The 23404-nt window shown below is 44.3% G+C and overlaps 1 protein-coding gene across 6 annotated transcripts in view; it reads right to left on the bottom strand.

Moving 5' to 3' along the window:
- Window positions 1-20745, bottom strand: part of LOC118125687 (A-kinase anchor protein 2) — a 73890-nt gene extending 53145 nt beyond the window's left edge. For 2 of the 6 annotated variants that reach the window (XM_035184538.2, XM_035184542.2), the window contains exons 1-3: window positions 20420-20737; window positions 13572-13623; window positions 3577-3657 (exon numbers count right to left, since the gene is read on the bottom strand). In XM_035184538.2, the coding sequence (XP_035040429.2) occupies window positions 3577-3657; window positions 13572-13623; window positions 20420-20463 (177 nt within the window). In that variant the 5' untranslated portion in view covers window positions 20464-20737. Of the gene's footprint in view, window positions 1-3576; window positions 3658-13571; window positions 13624-13841; window positions 13914-20419 lie in introns of those variants that run through there. The other 4 variants (XM_035184540.2, XM_035184534.2, XM_035184539.2 and 1 more) reach the window with 4 other exon arrangements.
- Between the last annotated feature and the right edge of the window lie 2659 nt (window positions 20746-23404).

The following is a 23404-nucleotide window of genomic DNA, read 5'->3' as shown; positions in this document are numbered from 1 at the left end:
CCTGGCTGTAGAGCTGACAATTAACACACACACACACACGCACGTAGCCCTGCAGAAATTATTCTGAAGCATTTTACCGTCTACTGTCAGAATGTGGCAGCCGGGCTATTTGTTTGTTTGTGCGGCTGCTGTCTATGCACCACACCCACCAAGCCAAGCTAACCTCAAATAGACCAGACAGAATTAAAACACATTCCTGAAATCTAATGTTACCACGAAATTCAAGTTTTAACGTCACAAAAAGTGATAGTTCGCCAATGTGAAGGTTTTAGGTGTAATCAATTATTCATGTATCGGATTGTAATTGGTCAAATATGGTAAAACTGGGTTTTATGCATAAAGAAAATTAAATCAACCAAACAGAAAATTGTTGAATACTTGAATCTTGATCTCGCTCAGCTCTGACCTCTTTGTTTACTCGTGTCATTTACAGCTGTTTATTCGTCCCCTGAATGAGCGATAACATATTTACTGCTTGAATCTAACAGTTGGAGAAGCATTGCATAAACACTGTGGGTGATAGTGTGTGAGAGACGCATTGCTCAAGACTTGTCATGTATTGAGTTTAAGGTTAAAGGTGAAGCTGAGTTCAGGTTATAAGTTAGCGAGTGAATGCAGGGAATGACGATTACTCACAAAACAGCTTAAACGAATGTGTGTGACACTCATCCATCTCTCTTAATCTACTCAATCCCTCTCTCTTCTCTTCCTCAACACAATTCCTGCCTTGACCCTAAATGCCACAGAGACATGTGTGCTGAACAGTTTGTTCTTGCTGGGTTTACACGTACATGCGTGTTTAACTGCTCGCGTGCACAGATGAATGTGTCAGTTTCTGGCCGTCAGGTAGTCGATTCCATCTGAACGTCCAGATCTCCGTGCTTCCTGGTGTGCAGGCCTGTTCGAGCAGCGTTCCCCTCGGCTGAGCAGGACAGGTCTGGCCCTTTTCTTCTTTCCATAAACCCCCCCACTCCCGTTCAAACACATAAACACATCCCCTAATGATCACTGCCAACCAGAGCTGGAATAAGCCAAGAGCTGGTTTCAAGTAAACACAGATTTGACGTTTCAAATGGTAAGTGCTGCGTAAACGGGGACGGAACAAATTCGATGTCTTTTCAGGCATCTGTAATTTATGTGGAGTTCTGGAACCTTTCAACCGATGAGAAATTGGACCGTTGACCTCCCGCACAAATCCCAGAAAAACCACATGACCAGCGCTGTCAAGTGGAGACACACCAGATAGAGGCAACCTATACATTTTCAGCACTGATGCACCATGTGACGTCTCTTGAAATACATTCTGCAAATGCTTCTCCCTTTGACGGCGTTAGAGAATTTTATTTGTACAAACAGACAGGGGTGAAAACATGAAAAAAAATATATATGTAGATGGTTAAATCATAATTAATTAACTCCCTGTATGAATAAATGCTTCACCACCAAAAACTATTGTTTGAAAAACCCTGCTGCCCCCAAATACTGCACAGATGCCTTGTTAGTGGGGAAACGACTGTAGCCACCCATTACACTACATTACACTACAGCAGCCAGTTTTAATATTTGCAATAAAAATACATTCCAGTCTCTAATTGGAGCCTTTAAACACATTTGGCATGAATGGATCTTTTAAGTGAGTCTGATTCCTGCACACTGGTGTTTTCCAGCTTTTTTAACACCCACTTACGAAAATATCGACATAAGAGAAACGACGATTAAAGCCATGTGCACAGTGTGTGTTTGGCCATTAAAGCATTATGTTCAGTGCAGTGCAACTATTAATGAAGGTTAAGCAGATACACACGACTGCTGCACACGGGTTTGATCCCAGTCTTGAGTCCAGAATTCGTGCAGCCTGGGCCCAGCTTAGCGTTGTGTTTACTGTCCTTGTCGTTTTAATTTATATTCAACATTTTCATATATTCATGTGATAAATCTATTCTTATTCTTCTGTATTCTAAAATGTGTGTCCTGAATATATTACTTTATCCTGCTCGTGTTTCGTTTTTTTCATTTTTGGGCCACGCTGCATGGAAAGTAATAATAACGATGTCAAATTACACATGACATCAACTGCTGACAATTCAGTCTACTGCAGTAACTGCACTGCACTTAGTCCATTAGCCTGTGTGATTTTCTGCTGGCGTTTTGGCAGTGCAGAAATCCACAGGGGAAACAACAGTAATACATATTGACATGAAGCGTTTTCAAACACATAAATGACTGTTTTTAAAGATGACATATTATACTCTTTTTTTTTTTTAGTTGTGTTGTTATTTGAAAAGGTTCACATGTTCTACTGTGGCTTTCATCCCTGTGACTGATGAGGCGTTTCAGGGGCATTGTTTTATACCACAGGCTTTTGGACTTTACAGAACTTTTCATGAAACCCTATATAACACACGAGGGGATAGAAAAACTGAAAACCCTCTTTTCTGATAGTAATGCCTTTATGGATATATGAATGGATCGATAGCTTGTAGTAGAGAGATCACAGGAAATGAAGAGTGAGCGATTGGTATAATCATCGATTGCTCGCTGTGGGACCAGGGACATTGTGGTTCAAGGCCGGGTCTTAACTGGGAGGGTGTCCCACTTGGCTTCTGGAAGCTCCCTGTTTTGGTGCACAGGAAATGATGCAACCTGCTTTACCAGCGTCTATCAAACCACCAAAGGCAACAGAAGAAAGTATTTAAAACTCAAAAGTCATTTCAACCTGTGTACTTTCCAAGTGCGACGTAGATAATCTGAATGCGTCCTAACCTGAGCATGTGGGTGCTGTGCTCCGCCGTAGGAAATCAAGCTCAGACCTCCAGAGCCAGTACTGCTCTGTTTAACCAGCAGGCTTCAACTCGAGATGTAATCAGCATCTGGTCACACAGTCCCATTTAATGGCCATTACCTCTGAGTGCCACACAGCCAAGCAGCATGAAGCCGGCTTTGTAGTCTAAACCTCCAGAGAGGTATCGTGGCCTGGGAGAGGAAATGGAGACTGGAGCCCAGCGATGTGATAAGGACCTGTGGTGCTGCGGGATCGAGGGCTCTCAGAATGGAGGCGTTGATCTGAGCCGGGGGCCGTCGGCGTTCTCCTCAATATATATGGTCAAGGTTTGATTTCAGCTTTCAGCACCGACCGAACACACCTTCTCTTTAAGAGCGTGGTCGTGTGTCAGAGCTCAACAGGAAATGGAAAGTCTGTTAAACAGCGTGAGAGAGAGAGAGCAGAGAGCAGAGAGCAGAGAGCAGGCTGGTTCTCAAGAGGAAACAACTGGTCATTCACCCTCTGCAGCTTTACTCCTCTCTGCTTTGTTGACTGCTGAGATGATTTAAAATAAACAACACAGCAATTTTAGTTTTGCAATCGCTTCGCTTCATTGATAGAACTCAGAGGCCAGCTACAGGCCAGCGTGCTTGTCTGGTTAAATGGGGATTTCTTTGCTTTACAAACAGAATACTGTCATGATTTGTATTTGCCTTGAAGAAGATAGACTTCCCTTTTACCCCAAACTCAATACCTAATTGTATAACTATTTGTGAGTTATGTAATTCAAAACTCTGTGGAAGTAGAAAACCAACCTTGAGATGTTGCAGCTGTAGCACCATGTCATCGAGCTGGCCTCGCTTGTCCTCGATCTCAGTTTGACGTTTTCGCTTCTCCTGCACACAAACGAAAAAAGAAAAAGGATGAAAATGAATTATCCACTCAGCAGAGATCATTTAAAATCTGAAGTTGTCATGGTTGTGGCTTGATGTTGTCATTAGAATGAGATAGAGAGAGGAAAGAATACAGCTGGAAAAAGGTTGCGCAAGACGATGCACAAATTCTGTTGCATCTGCTGAAGGTTTAACGTTAACTGAAGATCAACTTTCCTTCAGGGGGTTTCATGTTTCCATTAATTTAATTTTAGAGTTCAATGCTTCTTATATCCATTTGTTTATCCTCCAACTTTAAACTTGTACGGTGTCTTTGGGTGATATCACAGAAGCTACATTCAATTTGTTCCAACAAAGAGGGAAATTTCCTTCTCAGCTCACTACACTGTCTATGTATATACTGTATTCACCTCTTCATTCTGGAGAGACAGGGAGAAAAATGATCTGCGGGTGTACGCGGGGAGGAAGTGAAGTATTAGCGGGGTCAGAGGTCAGGGCTTATTGAGGTTTGAGCGGGGTTAGGGTCTACAGGCTGTCGATAGAGGAGGGATTAGTCCTTGAAGTCTTTAAACGGCCCTGAGGTTGAACTTGAGGTGCGGAGAACAATCCTCAGCTTCACGCTGGAGATGAATGAGGCTGATGTTTGGAGGCCGGGGGCAGGCGAGCGGTGAATGAGACAAAAATACCAAACAGAGAGAAGCAGTGTGGAGACACTGTCTTCAAATTTAAAAAAAAAATCCAAGGGAACATAAACAAAGCTGAATCCCAGGACAACAATATTTGGGGCTTAAGGGCATGAGATTCATCTGTGTCCCTCGCTCTCTCAGCGGGGGGGCACAACAAGGATTTCTGGGACATTTCCTGTTTGCTAAATATATATAACCGCCAGGGAAAACCCCAAAATGTGAATAGATGCCCGAGAGAATGAGAGCAGAACTGAGTGAATTGAATAACCGGATTGTTTTCAGAAAAGAGTTGAAAACTAGTTGAAAAGTAAAAAATAATCAGGTTTAGGTTGAAGTGATTGTTCCCTGTTTTTCGGCTCCATCAGCAAAACCGCCTCCGGAGGTGGTCATGGGCGCATTGTGACCACATTTCACACACATGTGGATCCAGCTGCACCGTCAGTCCACATACAACAAGCACATGGCCGGAAATATGTAATCACACACAAATGTTTCACACAAAGCAGCTACTCCACATTGTGACCGGAAAACAAGGATTCTTACGAACGGAGTAAAGCAGCTTGACTGTATCGGTAAGGAACACGTCACCAAGCTGCTCACAGGCTGTGAAAACATCTGCACCAGACCTGAGGTCATGGCTCTGTCTCACACACACACACACACACACACACACACACACACACACACACACACACACACTGAACGACCTACACAGCAGAAGTTCCCATATAGCTTGTGAAGTACAGTAGAAGAGCCAGAGAGGTATGGACACCAGATGTCAGGGAGTGTGTACGGACATGTGGTTGAGGAATGGCCAACACACACACACACACACACACACACACACACACACACACACACACAAAGGTAAATACACTGACTGGCACAATGATCTCGTATGTACTCACAGATAAGTTATGTGTGCTCTTTGTTGGAGAATCCTTGACTGTACAGAAATCCATTTATACACACACACACACACACACACACACACACACAGGCTTGACTTCCTCAGATCAAACACGGCCTGTCTGTTTACCATTTGGCTTCAATCACTCTCCAGAAATACAACATATAGAAATAGAGTGGGTCTTCTCATTCACAGCAAAGCTTTGCTTCAGACGCAGTCAGGCCCGTTTTAAACTGACAATGGCTCTGCGACAAAATTACACTCCACCAGTGACACAGACTCCTCATTCATTTCACGAGGCAGCACAGTGGGGGGGGGCCCACCACAGAGGGATGTGGGAAAAAAGACAAACTAGCGGATTTTCTTTGCTTTGGCTCTATATCTTTTCAGCAATGCACTGCCCATCAGACAAATACTGCTCATCCAAACACTGCAGAATACCTTGTGTCATGCGTGTCATCCCGTTTACCTTCATCTCACAAGTATAGAGATGAAAAAGGATGATTATTGCTGCCGGTGAAACTTTCTACAGTCGTACAGCCGTGCCTCAAAAGAGAATAAACCACTCTGTAGTGTCTTGGCGTTGATTATCCCTTAGCTGTATAACAGCAACTTGGTATAAACGCATCCATTGCACAGTCTATGGTCATTTTCACACCTTAAACATACAGTATACAGATTCATGTCTCTTCTACTTCTTCTATTGTTTAATGCTGCCTCAACTTCCTGCAAATGGGCCAAACTATCCCAAAAAATCGACTGAATTTTGATCCATTGGTCCAGACTGTGGTCCGAGGCACCTTTTGACTCGACTTCTACTTCCAAGAGTCTTACTGAGGACTAGTTATCTCCCTGGGGTCACAGAGTTTCTATGAAGGAGTGTCGGATCAGTTCATATACATTCGACCATCAACTTCCTCCTCAAGTGAAATTTACTTTTTGCAACAACAGATTTGTTTGTTTGCGACACAAACGGAAAAGTTCTTGAAAAGTTGACTTGAATCTCTGGTGCTCTGTTCTCTGTATTCTCCTCCTCAGGAGAACACATCCTCCTCCTCAAGAAAATATGCTGACATTCCTGGTGACACAGTCACGACTTCCCACACTCTGACTCACTTGAGCGTTTGGCCCCACTTGGCTTTTATACAGAAGGAATCGCTTTTCCTAGCTACTGTTGATTCCATCCAAGAAGCAGGGCGCTAATCCACAATTCTGGTTTCAGTGTTTTAAAGTTAATGATTTTGTTAAAGGGTCCAAAATTTACTGTATCTACAGCTACAAGCTTTAGTTACACACAATCTTCTTCTGTGGAATTCATCAGTAGAAAAGTCTCATTTTTGTGTGGTTTGCTGTTGTGTAATGTTCTATAAACTTGTTCAACAGTGGACGGACAAACAACAATCAAACACAACTAGACATGCAAGCCGACGGACCAGGGTCAAAGTCACTTAGATTTCAAATGGCCTCATTTGCAACTCGACAATTAAAAGCGAAATGCAACAGCAAAATCTTAATGATACATTATCTCCAGGTTCTTCACAGAGAATAGAACTCACAGTATTATGGAGAAACCCAACAGTTTCCGCCATGAGCAAGAACCTGGCCACAGTGAAGAGGAAGATGTCTAAGAAACTTTGGACAACTAACAAACAGCAGGATTTCCATTTTTTTCACAGGATGTTTGACTGTGACATTCAAAAGTACATTTATTTATTTAAAAAACGTATTAAAAAACTTTAATTTCGTTGTGTGTAGAGTTTGACTGACCTGAAGTTAACCTATGAATCTGAACTGGTGCATTAAGACAAACTCACTCAGACACCCGGTTATAAACATCACCCTGCACTGTTGTGCCACATCCTCACACACCCAGCATGAGGTCACACAGACCGGATTATAATGTGGTGAAGCCGTGATGTAACCGGACCTGAAGTTCTGGACCTGATGCTGAGGCTGTGGACAGAAGTGGGCAGCGCATCACATGGGTCACATTCTGCACATGTCCACACGCCCAGCAGAGACATCTTACCGTGCAGATCATCTTCCATTCAGCGAGCGGCCAAACCCTGAGAACAGGGACTGACATGGGCCTGCGAGTTTAAATGTCACGGGTTTGATTCTGCTTTTGGTGGAGAGATCTTTGGATGATTGTAAAAATCCAAATATATAATCTACCCCAGATAAATGATAGTGAAAGTAAAGTACTTTGGGATGTTTCTTCGGACTCAGAGACTTTCTGAAGGGACTCGAATAATCTATTAGAATAGACTATGCTAATTTATTATTCCTTATGTGAACAGAGGTGCATGAACGCTACAACCTGGTGACTCCTCAGGCAGTGGTGGTGTCAGTGAATGTAAACATAGCACATGCCAAAATGTCTTGCATTGCCGTTGTCATGGGATAGCAGCAGGTGGTGACTACACTCATCGCATCCATCTTGGAGGAGAGACACAAGTCTGCGTTTTTCTTTGCATTTTGCGCAAGAAAACAGATTTTTAACACCTCCTGATGTTTGTTTTGTGAGTCGGTAAGCATTCGTAGCTATAGCTGCTAAAACGACCTTTGCGTCACGTCTTCAGTATTCCTACATACTGTCGCTCTGCATTGTTTACCGTCCAATTAAGCTCAAATGTATTCTCAAAATGATTTTTAAAACCAGCAGTGTCCACAGGAGCTGCATTCCAGCCTCTCGAGAATCTCAGGTTAACCTCGACCCCACTTTACACACACAAACACACACACAGACACACACCAGAATGTCCAGTAGGTTCGAAGGCAGCTGCTGCTAATTTTAGACGGCATGTAATTCCTGGCATTCCCCCCCACCCTAGACCCCCCACTACCCAACAAACCACACACCCCCTTCCTCCTCAAAATGACTTTGCCTCGAGCCCACTCCCCACCCCCCAGAAACTGCTACAGTCCAAAAACTGAGCCTCCCCGAGACACCTATCCACGGCTGCGTCTCTCTGCAGGATCCAATCTGCTCTGCTGGTGGATGGCAACTCCCACTTTGCCAAACTTTCCAAACTGAAGACACTTTATATCTGCTTTGGTTAAAGAAATCCGTGACCTGGAGTTTGGAGCAATCTGACCCCTGAGCTTTTGTATCACAGGGCGTCACTACCTCGTTATTTGAAACCATGTTAAATATGAACTGCTGACGTTGAAGACAGAGAATTAGCTGAAGCATGATCAGTCCCCTTTGAGATAAAAGTTCTGCAAGTAGGAGCAAGTCGGAGGCTAATCTGGAACAAATGATTCACTGGAAAACTAAGAGCTGCTTCTTTGCTTCGGGACAATCAGAATGTGTGAATTGTTTTAAAATTAGCATAACGTGAGGCCCATGATCTGGATGTGAAATTGCTGCCTCACGTTGAGCAGCCACTTAAAGCAACAAAGAAATCAATTTGCAAGTGTGTTAAAAATGTGATCACATGCTACAGTTATTATTAGAAACCTAAAGCTGGAAGCAAACCCCAGACTTTGAATTTCCTTTGAGCGGTTTCTATATTACTCTTTGGGTTTCAGTGCTGCCAATACGTCAATCTACGATGAAGTCGGAGTTGCACATGACTGCAGGCAGCCCAGCCCCCCACTCTATTTACCTCTTTTTAACGCAGCCCATTACCCCGGCCCTCTGCTGCATGCCACAGTCACAAATCTCAGCATCTGCCAAGGTCTGGCTAAAGCATCCCCCATTCCCTCGCCTTCACCCTGCCACATTCACTCTCCTGTGTCGGACCTCACAAAGTGGATCTAGATCTGTCCGGCCTTCGGGGACGACCCTGACCTGCACAGATCACTTCACAGAGTTCAAGCAAAGGTGTCGATCTGTGGTCGCGTCCAACAGATAACTAAACAAAGAAGGACAGAAGGTAGAGAACTTTAGACTTTGAGGTGAATTTGGCCTTTTTGATATAAGATTTCTTGGAAACTCAGGTCGCTGGTACTTTCTGTTTACGTTCCAAAAACCAGCAGCCATCAGTTCCTCTTTCTCTGTCATTATACCAAACACACACACACACACACATACCACCGTCATTTCAATCCTCAAACATCACTTCCCCTTAGACTTGGCCCCAGACAATCTGCGGCCTTGTGTGTCTGTGTGTGTGTGTGTCTGTGTGTGTATGTGTGCGCGTGTGTGTGTGTGTTTTGGGGGGCAGCTAAGAGTCCTAAGGGCTGAGGTCATCTGTGTAAACAGATCACAGACACTAGTCAGTGAATGAGCACATGCAAGCAACACACACACACACACACACACACACTTTTGTATATGTATTTTGCCACGCCACTTGTGGTTGACAGGCCACACAGGCAACAGCTAATTAGAAAGATGACGCACTAACGATCCATTGGCTGATCCTGAAACCACATGCAGAGCTTTGCTGAACACACACACATCTACACAAACACACACACGCATCTACACAAACACACACACACACACGCATAATCATGTTTTTGGGGAACCCCCACCAGGCCTCGCTCCATCCGACTGCTATAATTACATGTTAATAACATACCAATTACAGGTCTGGATTTTACCAACATGACCTCACGACTGTACCCTAATCTGACCGATTAGTGAGATGGAAAGCTGCGCCGCTGGCAGCTGATGAGCCGTAATCACTATCAGACTGTGGGAATCTTTGTCTGTTTGTGTATGTGGCGGACAAATCGACTAATCAGCTCTCAGATTGAACGTTGGCAAACGTCCGACCCTTTGTTTCACCACATGAATCCAAACAAATTTTTACAATTTGAACGACATTAAAGTTGCTTTCGGATATTCACTGAAGTCCAGATATTTTCCGGGGGAGGGGCTGTAAGTGAGAGAGCAAATATCCAAATCAGTTCCTCTGGACATTTTCCGGAACTTTTCCTGCTCTAAACCCAGAGAATATCCTGCTGATTTCTTCACAGATGAAATACAAACTCCTGATAATGTCTGGAAAATTGGGTCCAGGTTCATGTTTGAAAACTCAGATGGAACTCGGAAGAAAGACACATTTTCGCCAGATTAAATTTAGGTCAGTTATTGTCAGTTGTCTAGTCTATTAACACTTTTCCCACTTTTATACAGTATAGATGATAATAATCATGCGGAGTAGTCATCACATTTCTGTAATCAAACTTGAGGATAATCCAATTTTAGGTTTTGATAATTGAAACTTGCAATTAGTCATTTTATGATGTGGTTTGAACAACTGTAAATATTGTCCCGAGTCACATTCTGTGATGCCGCACTTCACTGTCTCACTCTGCTGCTGCTGTGATGGAGCGTTTGTCGTCCTTTCTCTCAACCTACGTGAAAAACAAAAAAGGGGGGCTGGTGAATCACAGCCATTAGCGGCATGCTTTATTCATGAGCCACACAGACCTGCCTCTGCAGTAAATGAACATCGTAATGACGGCTCCCTGCCAGTGACTTCTAGGTGTGTCTCACCAGATGAAACATGGCAGAGAAGCCGATCTTTAGATCCATATTACAGTACGTGTTAATCGATATCAGTGTCAGACAGATGAGCTGTGTGTGTGTGTCTGTCTGTGTGTGTCTATCTGTGTGTGTTTGTTCAGGCCGCTCAGGTGAAGAAACAGACCGGCTGAACTCTTGGCTCTGATTTTAGCGGAAGCGACCAATTTGCTGCGAGAACTGCTGAAGTATTGATGAAGTCAGACACTGACAGTGATGACAATGAAATCAATTATTGATGGAATCATTAGCATGTCAGCTGCAGACGAGAGACAGTGTGTGTGTGTGTGTGTGTGTGTGTGTGTGTGTGTGTGTGTGTGTGTTTGGAATGAGCATCTCTACAGGGGTTCAGTAATGTTTATTGAAAAACCAGAATATGAGATGACTCCATCTTTGTTTCAGTTTCGTTTTTGCTGAAATCACGAGCAAAATTACAAAACACTTCCATTTAATTTTCATGTGACAGTCAGACGAGTTTACTTTGAAGTCCTTCCCCTTTCCATCGACGTGCTGTGGGAAACTTTGTTCAGCGTCTGTATTTACACTGGACCCACATTGCATGGCTGTGTGTGTGTGTGTGTGTGTGTGTGTGTGTGTGTGTGTGGCTTACAGGAGATGTTAGCACTATTAGTGTAATAGTAACCCTTGTACTATTTAAGTTCCTTGTCAGACTCGGAAGCCATTAGTGCTGTTATTGTCTCCGATTCACACACTCAGCAGACACAAGACAGATGTTCCTCTAGAGGAGGTGAAGAGGTTCCAATGATGTTCGTGTATTTAATGCTTGACCCTCTTTGTGCTTACAGAAGTTTACTCCGTAGCGTTTAGCCGGAGCTCACTGCAGCTGCCGACAGGATATTCTGCAGCTCTGCAAAACGAAGCTGCGGCTTTTTCTTGGCCTTGCACCAGAGCCTATTTACATGATAAAATAATCAGTGGTTTTCACAGTGTTTTGTCCAATAAACAGGCAAGAATGATGCAAGAAACCGAAATGCCCGTTCCCCTCTCTCCGTTCACGTCATGAGAACTTTCCACTCTCTCTCTTTCTTTAAGTGCCTGCCTGGTTGAAGCTCAAGCAGCCTGGTACAGCTGCCATGTTTTAACGTGGCCAGAATAGTTTCTCCATCTGCTGCTGCTGCTGCTGCCGTTCCTCCTGCTTGTGTGTGTGTACGTGCCCCCGTGCGACGAACGTTCAGTGTGTGTGGTATGCTGTGGTTCCTCGCTGGCGCCAAATTTAGTCGCAGGCAGTTGAACCCTGGTCTCGCTGTTGCTCTGAAGCCCAATCAGCAGCGAAGCCAAAACACTTGAACAGATGCCTCCCTGATAGCGCAAAAAACACAACGACGAGGATCGACAACACAAACTCGAGCACCTCGCAGCTCAGAGATCTTTGGAAAGCAGCAAAAGATGAAAATAAACTTCTGGTCAAACAGAAAGAAAGGAGAAAAAAAAAACTGATCTGATTTTCCAACCAACTTTCCTCTGTTGGTTTCCTCAAAAACAACCAAACATGGAAGACGATGAAAGCTGAGATGAACAGAAAGACAAATACAGCAGCCGTGGAGGCTGGTGAAGGAGCGAAGCACATTGTTTATTTTAGCTCTGGTTACCTTGGTTTGCATCAACCTCCCACCACAGAAGCTCAAGTGGGTGACAACCAGTGAAATACTAGTACACACACGGGACACTGGACGACAGTTGTGACGGTTATGGCTCAGTATCTGTTTAGAGTCGTATGTTATAAATCTGTTTGGCTTTAATAATCATAAAAACAACACGTCAGACTACTGCACTTTCCTTTTTAGGTTGTTTCAGCGCAGGGGTCATGGAGACGCTGAGCTCCTCTGTGTTAACGTCATGTGAATGAATTTACTAAAAGAAATTGAAGTATCTGCAACAACAGATACAGATGTGAGAGAGAGACTAGATCCATCCTGCCACGTTTTCAAACTAAGATGATCTCTGTCCACACAAGCTTTTTGGCTCCGTATCAGTTTTGATCCAACGCATATCACGTGACCACTCGCGTACTCTGGGTATGCGTGTGCCGGTGTAAGCAGGAGGGCGTGCGCGTGCTGTTGGACACGGTACTTGTCGTAGATTGCTCAAATACCATCTCGTCTCCTACGCATGTGAACAGCATCATCGCAAAACGCAGAATTGAACTGCACAACAGCTGTTGGCAAAGACAACAGTGTCGGCAAGTTGCGTTCAACACCGGAAACCGAGGCTAATGCCGGTTGTTTTCTCCTGGAAGACGAATCGGCGAAGGCTACGTCGTGACTGAAAAGTCCCAATCAACAAGTGGTTGTGAGTTTCGACGCCATAGTTTCCAACCGTCTCCGCTTCTGCTAGTCCAGACTAAAACGTAGCTTTTCAAACTAACATTGGACCAGGAGCGTATTCCAAACTTATTCTAAAACTCCAGAGTAGTTTGGTCGTATCCGCAGCAGAGATGTAGTAATGTGGATGTAGCATCAGGTTTCAGCCGAGGGGTCACGGTGACGCCGAGGTCCCCTGCTGGTGTCGTCACGTCGCATGAATGAATTTGCCAAACAAACTTGAACTTTGGAGCAAAGCGACAAACAACAGATGCAGGTACTTTTCTTTCCCCGAGAGAGAGAGAGAGAGAGAAATAATGAAAGAGGCAGAGCAGCAGGAACTCTGTGAGATAACGTGCTGCGAATGACAGAAAGCCCTGAAGTCAAGGTGAGACAGGGGCGGCCCTGCTGGTTTAGAGTCAGTGGCAGACAGACAGACAGACAGACAGACAGCAAAACAAACGGAAAAAGAGAGATGAGAGAATCAAACCAAGCAGACGGAGAGGACTTTGACTTACCGCCAAGGCCTGCAGCCTCTCTTTGTGGAGCTGAGCCTCCTCACACGACATCCTGAGGGGGGAAGCAGGGGAGAGGGGAGGTGAAAGGAGAGAACGAGAGGTGAGATCTGGAAAAAGTCAGAGAGAGCCGGAGTCCCCTCAGCAGTGAGAGTTACAGAGAAGGGGAGGAAAAGTGAGGGAAGAGAAGGAGATGAGGAGGAGGAGGAGGAGGAGTATCCAGATGAGGTTATTCCTCAATAATCCAAGGAGACAGTGGGAGAAGGAGCTCACACTGAGAGGAAGCAAAGATCTCTCATTCACTGGCCATGTGCCTCACACTCCGCTTGCATTTTCTCTCTCCCTCCCTCTATCACCCACTCTTTCTTTTGCGCTCCCTGTCTCTCCTCCCATTTGTCCCCTCCCTCCCTCTCTTTTTTAGGCATGAGCCATGTGTGATTAAACAGCTGGGAGGAGCAGCTGAGAGAGAGAGAAGAGGAGGAGGAGGAGGGGGAGGAAGAGAGGAGCGATGGCATGAATGTGGTGGAGGGAAGAGAATGAGGAGTGAGGGACAGAAAGAGGAAGAGAGGAATAGAAGAGCAGAAGTAAGGAAACGGGAAGCAGATGAGTGATTTGTCATATTTGAGACGAGACATTGGGAAATTTAACATTAACCGCTGGAAGAGGAAATATTATTTTTGCACTGATTCTATTTGACCTTAGTTTCTCTTCTTTGAAACGGAGATAAGTCAATAGATCAGTGACATTGATAAACACCGATTGATCCGTTCTCTGCTTGAAGGTGACGTCCAATGAAATGTTTGCTTAGATGGTCAGATTTCTTCAAAGCAGCTAAAATGAGGAACACTTTTTACATTTTAACCGATTTCCTCATTTAACGTGACTTAAATTGACGTCACAGTTTCAGAACATTTTTCATGTATTATTAACTTTAGTCCAAAGTCAGAGACGCAGAATAAAGTTTGAGCTTTAGACACAAAGGATGTAAAACATTATTCCTCGACCACAACTTATCTTGAGTCATTCATTCATCTTATCCTTCAACCCACTCTAGACCCAAGCTTTTGTTTGGTATGCATTGTTTTTAAATTTCTTCTAGCTATTTGTCTGGCATTATCTTTGAATAGGAAGTATTTTTTGAAAAGATAATGTTGTAATTATGTTGACAATAGGATTATTTTGCTGTATAACAAAGTTCTGGAAAATGTGAACTGTCAAAATGGACAGGCTCCTGTTCTGTTGACACATTCAGGTGGAGCCTGGAGCAAGCAGCCTTTAAGAATATGATCCATAAAAGGTCTCGTCTTCCACAATCTGTCAGTTCTCCTCATTTCACCTGAAGTGTCGACATCAATGACGACTTTCAGATGTTTCCTCATTTAGAAAAATATGTCTCGTCTGAATGAATGTGCCCAGTGTGCGGTAAAGGCATTCAAAGATTGATAAGATTATCTGAGACCACAGGCGATGATGCTGCCCACACACACACACACACACACACACACACACACACACACACACACACACACACACACACACAGAGGCTGACATGTTATCAAACCAAAGAAGAGAAAAGAAGGAGGATGAATTGTGAACCTCGTGAATTGACGTATGCAAATGAATGTCAGCGGAACATTTTTAGAAATACAAACTCTTACACACCTTTGTACACACACTCGCAAAAACACACAAAAGCAGGATGTGAGTAAATGGGTCATTGTGACTTGTGTCATAACTTTATTTCCTCTCTGCTTTAACTCTCTATGTTCACCTGCAGGGTTTCATCCATTCTTCTTCTCTTCCCTCGCTTACACACCTTTTTTTAGTTTCCTCTTTTCTTCCATTCTTTCCCCACACTTGTCTCCTCTCCTTTCCTATGTCCAATGCCTCCTCCTCTCTTCTCTCATTTATTTCTCCCTCTTCTTGTTTTCTTTCATTTCCTCCCCTATCTCCCTCTTACGATGCACGTCTGCCCTTCATTCCTCCTTAATTCTTCGTCTCCTTTCCCAATCACCCCTCTTTCCTCCCACCCCATTTCCCTACTCAATTCTGTCTTTCCACTCCTTTCGTGGACTCTCATCCCCTCATCTCATCCCTTTATCCTCCTCGCCTCCACCCCACCTGTCCCTCCTCCACATGTTGTTCTTTTGCCTCATCTTCCTCAAATCCTCCCTGTGGCCTCTGTCTCCTTTATTTCTCCTTTTTTTTTTCTTCTCCATCCCTCCTTCCACAAGCAGACGTCCTTATAAGGAGAAACAGCAGCAGCAAGTCCTGGTCAGGTCTTTAGGGAATACAGAAGCATGCAACACACACACACACACACACATACACACACACACACAATGACACAACAGCCACCGCATGACTCCAAGAGAGAAAAAAATGGCACAATAAATAGGTGCAGCTGCCGAGTAACTGTCCCGCGAAGCAGCTGCAGGACCAAATGAAGGATTAATCAAAAATGACTCGTACTCTTCCTTCGGCTGTGTTTTCAATATTATAGTGAACTTTTCAACATTTTTGAAATTCTTACTGATTGTAAGTCAAGTCAGACGCGTTGCTGATTTGACTCATGTTATTGCTTCCAAGATGAGGCACACGTCCGTGTGCCTCATCTTGGAATGATGGGAAAAAAAATCCGACATATTTAGGGAAATGAAATAAGTGTGTGTGTGAATTTTGATTGAATTTGGGGGCCTTGGTGGAGATGAGGAAATGACTAACTATGATGTGCGTGGTGTCGCTAATCCAGACAAACCCACGAAGAAGCTTTACCTCACTTTGCAGATTCCTCTCTGCTTACATAGTGTTCAGGCTTTTATAGGGAAATTATTTTGGTTTTGTTTTGCACATATCTGCTGTTTTGATTCACACTCTCTCCTCTAGCTTGTTTTCCAGATGCAGCTGTTTTCAGCAAAAAGATCCCAAATATCCAGTGTTTGCTACCTGTGTGTGAAAGCAGCTTATGTGGTCCCATTGTTAGCAGCCGACCTCGAGAGACGGTGTCAGAGAGCATCAGTCTTTTCTGCAAAAGCCCCAAATGACTTGTTTACATGTTAAGAATCAATGGTTATTGTAGTTGGAGACAGATGGATGACAAATATTTTGACTTTTTAATTTTTTGGGCATTTGAATGCACAGTTACGTTTCCCTGAAAGTATAATCTGAACATGCTGCTAACTGTATGTTCAGTGTAATAGTTTTTTCTAACAACTTCTGGTTCGCCCTCAAGACACAAAATTGAAAACTGCAGCGTTTCATTAAAAGATACGACTACATCTTTAATGTGGGCAGATGCAGGTTATAGACCGTGACCTGTTTGGAGGTTTGGTAACATAAAGCTTATGAAACCAGACTCAGCTCTGCAGCTGTGTGACTTTACAGCCAGTCCAAGACTTAAGTGTGCGCTCTCTTAGAGGTTTGACCTGGATTTATATAATTTTGTGGCCGCTCATATATACTTTAATGTTTTTCTGCATCTTTTAAGCAGTTTTAAATTTTATTTCCACCCCTTCTCTCCCTTCTGTCTTCAGCCCCCAACCCCTTAATTCTGGCGTCAGCTACATTGGCTGGTTGTCGTTGGAGACAACAGCATCATTGTTCCTCTGCATCGCCACGACGACACGATGACCTCACTGCACAGCCAGCCCAGCCCCGCCTCCCACACATCCCCAGCCCAGAGGTAATGGCCTCCAGATGTGGAACCAGAGGTAGAAAAACACACACACACACACACACACACACACATACTCATACAGCACACACAAATATAACTACATGCAAAGAGTGCGTAGGAGGCAGAGAAAATGAGCAAATATGGACAAAGCAAAAGTGTGTGTGTGTGTGTGTGTGTGTGTGTTAGTTATGCCATGCCAATCTATTTTGCCCTGAATTTATTACACCAATATTTCAATTCTGCCTGAAATAACTAAAAAGCACAGATATAGTAACTCATCTGGTACAGTTTGGAATCTACTGCAGACGTATATGTACTGTGTGGGTGTGTGTGTGTGTGTGTGTGTGTGTGTGTGTGTGTGTGTGTGTGTGTGTGTGTGTGTGTGTGTGTGTGTGTGTGTGTGTGTCTGACAGAGAGAGAGAGAGTCAGGAGGGTAAAGTAGAACCCGTATCTCTGGCTGACAGACCTTCATCTCATTCATATTTTATACATCACTGAGGGAGATTCAGCTGTATTTCACTCTGTCTGTCTGTCTGTCTATATACATATAGAATATATATGTATATAAACAGACAGACAGACATATATGCGCTATATCAGTGCATGCATATGTGACTGTGCATACATTAATACGATTTTTTTTTACTCTAAGTGCATTTAGTCATTTCTAGCCTGAGATGCACAGATGAGAAGCAGATGTGCCTCTGGTTATTACAACTTTACAGTGTTCTTTCTTTTCTTCTGCTCAGTAGTTGGCACATTTCATTTTATGTCAAGTTTGTAATTTATATTCTGGTATTTTAATGGAACGCTCTTATCTTACACTCAAACGGTACAAGTCGCATTCACCCGTTCACACACACATTCATATAGTGCTTCCATACGCAGCGGGTTTTTTCTATCACCCTTCATTCTGAAATCACTAGAAGTGCCAGGGATCGAACCATTAACCTTCTGGTTAGTGGACAACCCTAGAAACTAGAAAACAGAAAGGCCATAATTACACAGGACGCCTAGTGAGCTTCTATTAGGGCTTGTATTAATTTGAGGCTCTTGCTATGTTGCCACCCTGTAAGACTGGATATGCACAATGCTTCCAATCACTGTGAGCGTATCTTCCCTTCAGACCTGACAGTGTGTGATAAGAAGCAGCAGAGAATGGGCCATCTGCCATCGTGGTGTCTCCACTCGACACGACCACAAGTACTACCTCGTGTTTCTGCTGAATCAGTGGACGACCCAGAGAGAGAGAGAATTAAAACCGAGCTCAGGGGAAAACACAAGAGCAAAAGAAATGTCTCAGTTCTCCCAATTAAAACCATTAACTATTGATGCAGCAGCTGAAGCAGGTTCATGCCTCGCTGCACCTTCTCCGCCCGCCTCATGGGCGCGGCCCTGCAAAAAGAGTCGGTCCAACCTGTCACTCGAACTGCCAAGAGCTGATCAAGACTCTCAGTTCGACAGTAGGCTGCAAAATACCACGTCGGTTATCACTCCCACCAGGTTCCACTGCTCAGCTTCCTCCAACATCTGCAGGGCTTTCAGACTTTTAATCCATAACTAAGGATGTTACAGGCTGTGTGATCACCGTAACAATAGCACACAACCTGCACAAGGACACAAACTGCAGAAGCCGTGTAAGCGTGTATGCACGACTCAAATCAGCAAAAATAACATGTTCAGGCAGCACAGGCCTCCAAAACACAGATATTTAGCTGGAGCTGCATGAAATCCAGATGCATTTAGTGCCTCATCCCTCAGATCACTGATTTACTGTAGAAATCCACACTTCATGTTGGATTTTTGTGTGAGTTTCTCTGCCATCAGTGGTTTCAGAATACAATACAGTACACCTACAGCTCTGAATAACAAAGAGCATACTCCCACTCACCTGTTCGTATACTACAGCATCACGGCCACTACTGCTCTACACATCGGTTCATATATCCAGCAGCTGAACGCAGGAGCAACAAACATCTGTCTGTCATCCAGCTGTTTGATTATTATTCGCCACAGAGATTAAGTTTTTGTTTGATTGCTTGTTACTTTCAGTGACACCTGACTGTGTCCACGTTGCTAAAGAAAATGTTGATAAACCACTTTCCATTTCCATTCCTCTGTGGCAGCAAACCATGTTACATGAGCCTGTGAAACCAACCAACTAACTCCAGCCCCACCATTGTTGGTGCAAGGAAAAAAAAAAACTCATGAGCTTAGCAATGTAAAGGCTACAAACAACCCATAATGCAATGCTCTCTAAAAGCAGCACATTCACCCTGTCACACCTAATCTGAAATTTCTTATTATCCCTATTTTCTTCTTTCTTCTTTTATTTTTAACGCCGTGGAAATGAAATACTGGGAACTGCAGCTGAAGCTTCAGATTGATTTGAATACTCTGCTGATTCGGTGCATTTCTATGTCTTGAGGGAAGCAACATCAAAGCCTTGACAGTTGGCGTCTCATCAGCAACATTTTTCAGCGAGTGACTCGACTCTCAACACATTTCTGGTGTTTTTACTGAGACTCGTCTTTCCTGTCATTTCAGATGATTTTAGTTTCAAATCTTTCAAAATTTCCCGAAATCCAATGTCACCAAGTGAGTTTTTAATTCATTATCATTATGGCTTTGCATGCACACACACACACACACTCACACGGATACACACGCACACACGCACACACATACATTCATGCACACACACACACACTTACAAGAAGAAGGGGTCTGCAGCATGGCGGACTGTGCTAACACACAGAAGGTTGCACTGCAGTCTTCACATTGACTATGCTGAAACATGCCCCATTACACACACACACAATCACACGCGCACAAACACACACACACACACTAGCAAAACGAGGAAGAAGGAGTTCAGGGCTGATTTTTGAGTGAGAGAGTGAAGCCGTGAGGGGTGAGAGCTCTGCAGAGGGAGTGTGAGTGAAGCCAAGAGAGACTAAGAGAGAGAGAGAGGAGAGGGAGGAGTGTACACCGTGTACCGCGTGTCTCCTCTCCAGTCATGACTGAGCAGCAGCCTCACCATGACGGAGCTCCGGTTCCCATGACAACCCAGCCTGTCAGATGGAGAGGAGAGAGGTGGAGGGATGCAGGCAAGGAGAGGAGCCGATGGAGGGAAAGATGGACAGAAATAAAGATGAAGAGAACATCGACTTACGGTGCTGTTGCCGTGCCGTTCCGCTGCAAAGGTGTGTCTGACATGGCTGCACCACCCGAGTCTCCTCTTGCTCTCCTCCTTCTTCCTCGTCCACCTCTCCTCGTCCCGTCCTCCGGCTTCCTTTTGACAGAGTTGTGTCCTCCTCCTCTTCTTCCTCTTCCTCCTCTCCTCCTCCTTCCTCCCCTCCTCCTTAGCTTCTCCTCCTCCTTCTTCTTTCCTCCTGCCGGCTCGGTGTGTCCCCGTCACGCCAGGATGTGTCAGAGCAGATGCTGCTGCCGCTCCTGCATCGCCCCGCACTGCCGGCAGGAGGGGATGGGTGGAAGCATGTTTGCATGTGTGCGTTAGAGAGAGAGAGAGAGAGAGAGAGAGAGAGAGAGAGAGAGAGAGAGAGAGAGAGAGAGAGAGAGAGGTCAGTTATGTATTTGCATGTTAGACGTGCAGGTTTTCTGTGTGTGAGAAAGAGAGGATGAGCAGTAGGAAAGCCAGGGAGGTGAACAAGCGAGTGACGGGAGAGGAGAGGAGGGTGAGAGATGGAGAGAGCGGGATGGAGAGCAGAGGATGGCAGAGAGACAGCAGAGAGATGGAGAGATAGTGAGCCTTAGGGGAGAAACAGAATAATGAAAGGAGAGGCCAAGCTGCCTCGCTCAGGCTGCTACCCTGAGAACAAGCCTTCCCCTCTGAGACCAGGAAGGGATCCATTTAAAGAGGCAGAGAGGATACTCAAGAAGCCCCTTGTACGTCCTGAAGCAGGCGTCATTATGACAAATACAGGCCCCTGGGCTCAGATGAGTTAAACCCTTTGATTGAGAAGCCACAAAATGAACGTTTAGGATACATTTTCATCTAATTTTGGTCATCTTGTGTCTCTCAGTGGTCATTTTTGCATCTGCGTCGTCCCTTTGTGTTCTGTAGTGGTCATGTTGTGCCTCTGGTCATTTTCTGGTTTCATTTTTAATTGTATTTACGGCACACTATTAATTGGACAGAATTTAAGAGGGAGAGAGATCAGGGGAAGACCTTTTTATAAACAGTCTATGGGGAAGACATGCAGCAAAGGCAGCTGCAGCAAAGGCAGCTGCAGGAGGATTCAAGCCTCCACACCTGCCGTGTGGTGCCCGCTCAACCAGGTCAACTGTCCGTTCTGCTTCCTTTTCTATGACTTTCAAACAAAACACACAGGACTAGAACTCCCCTGACCTCTCGGGACCTTGGCAGACCGGTGATATAAAGACCAGCAGTGAGCATAATCAAATATACTGCGAGATAAACGATATATGATGAAGATCCAGATCATCGACAGTAATACATTCCTGGAGGTTGTGGTTTTACTCGTGTCCGTTTCTTTGTGTGTTGGTTTGTTTGTGAAATTACTCAAGAACTAGTGGAGACATCACCTGAGAGATTTGGGGCGTTTTTCAACATTTTCCTTGATTTCTCAGAGAAAATATCATGGATCTTGATTTTTAAAAAACCTGGTACGCTTATGAACGTGTGCAATTTGGTGCAGATCCAAATTAAAATCAGGATCTAGAAGATTTCAATGGGATTTCATGGGGGCACTGTTGGGCCTTGGCGGACATGCACTCTACAGAGTCCTTCTACTTCAGTTATTCGCTGCCTTTGCCATTTTAAATCACTGTCCTGTCATGTCAGACTCCCCCCCGCCCTCAGTACCCTCAGTCCTTCCAGCGTCTCCTGTCACCTGATTCCCTCGGTACCCATCTGCTCACCTGTTCTGTTCCCTGTTTCCAAATAAGCTCCTTGACACACTTGACTCCTTGACATCCTTGACACACCTGCCCATGTGAATTCCCATATCTGTGGCTTTCCATGTGTCTTTTTTTTGACCTCCTGCCTGTTTTGGGACTTTCTGCTCGCTTCCTTTCTAGCGTTCCCTCCTCCCTCACCAGGCCCTTGGCTTAACTTTTTATTGCCGTCTCTTCATCGTGCATTTCACTTCGTCGTTTCGGTGCTTTGAGCCGCGACAGAACCCTCATCATCAGATGTGTGGAGCGTGACAGATCTTTCTCTTAAAGTGGTATGGGATTTTTTTTACGACTTTTTGAAAAATCCTCAAACGACCAACTGTCAAACTGCGAAAAATATTCAACGTGTCAAGGGGGGGGAGAAGTCTGGAAAAGGTAGAAGAGAATGAAAGCACAAGACAAACACGAACAAACTGCGCAGACAAAGAAGAACAGCAGTTTAAATCTAAACAACACACATGCAGATTCCTTTTTTTTTTGTTCTGAAAATGGTCCGTGGCAGATATGACAAGAAACCAGTTGCTACTGTTAGAACTGTTTAGTCTGTGGAGACTTTCCTCAGATATTTATCCAAACTAGAAGCTCAGCAGTCGTTTTATTGGGTCTATAACCCGCCGGCTGAGTTTTTAACAGCAGTGACGGAAACAAGAACCTCCTCTTGACCGTCCCTTCTTATCTAATTTCAGACTCTTTCTTTCCTCTTCTTTCTTTTCTCTTTCTTTATTCCCCTTGCTGTAAATCAATTTGTTTTCTTCTCTTCCTCTGCTTTTTCATCCAAGCTTCTTCTGGCCCTCTGTCCTTTTTTTCATCCTCCTTCTCCCTCGTTCTCCAGGCTCTCGTTCTTCTGTTTTCTCCCTGACACATTGGTCGTGCGTGTTTCTCTTTAGAGACATTAAGTAAATATTTATAGGTTCATTGTTTACAGAATAATTAGTCGATCTTTTTTATTTGTTTTGATGCATAAACTTGAATCAATCACCGCAGAAATGTGCAGAGCGGGTGAAACGAGGAAGGAGGGAAAGAGCTGCAGATTCCCCCCAGTTTAAGAAAAAGAATGATTTCTAAAGGAAGAGAAGAAACGAACAGGATAACATAGCACTGATGGAAAAAGAAGCTGCATCTCTCGGTCTGTGTTGTTTTATTGTTTTGTGCGAGATGTGGAGGTGAAAACATGTGATTCTCAGGCTCAGAGGAGAAAGTGAAGGTCACATCTCTTGAA

The sequence above is a fragment of the Hippoglossus stenolepis genome, chromosome 18 (genome assembly GCF_022539355.2).
Source record: "Hippoglossus stenolepis isolate QCI-W04-F060 chromosome 18, HSTE1.2, whole genome shotgun sequence".
Lineage (NCBI taxonomy): Eukaryota > Metazoa > Chordata > Actinopteri > Pleuronectiformes > Pleuronectidae > Hippoglossus > Hippoglossus stenolepis.
The sequence above is the reverse complement of the archived record's forward strand: the minus strand, read 5'-3'. Positions and strand labels throughout refer to the sequence as shown.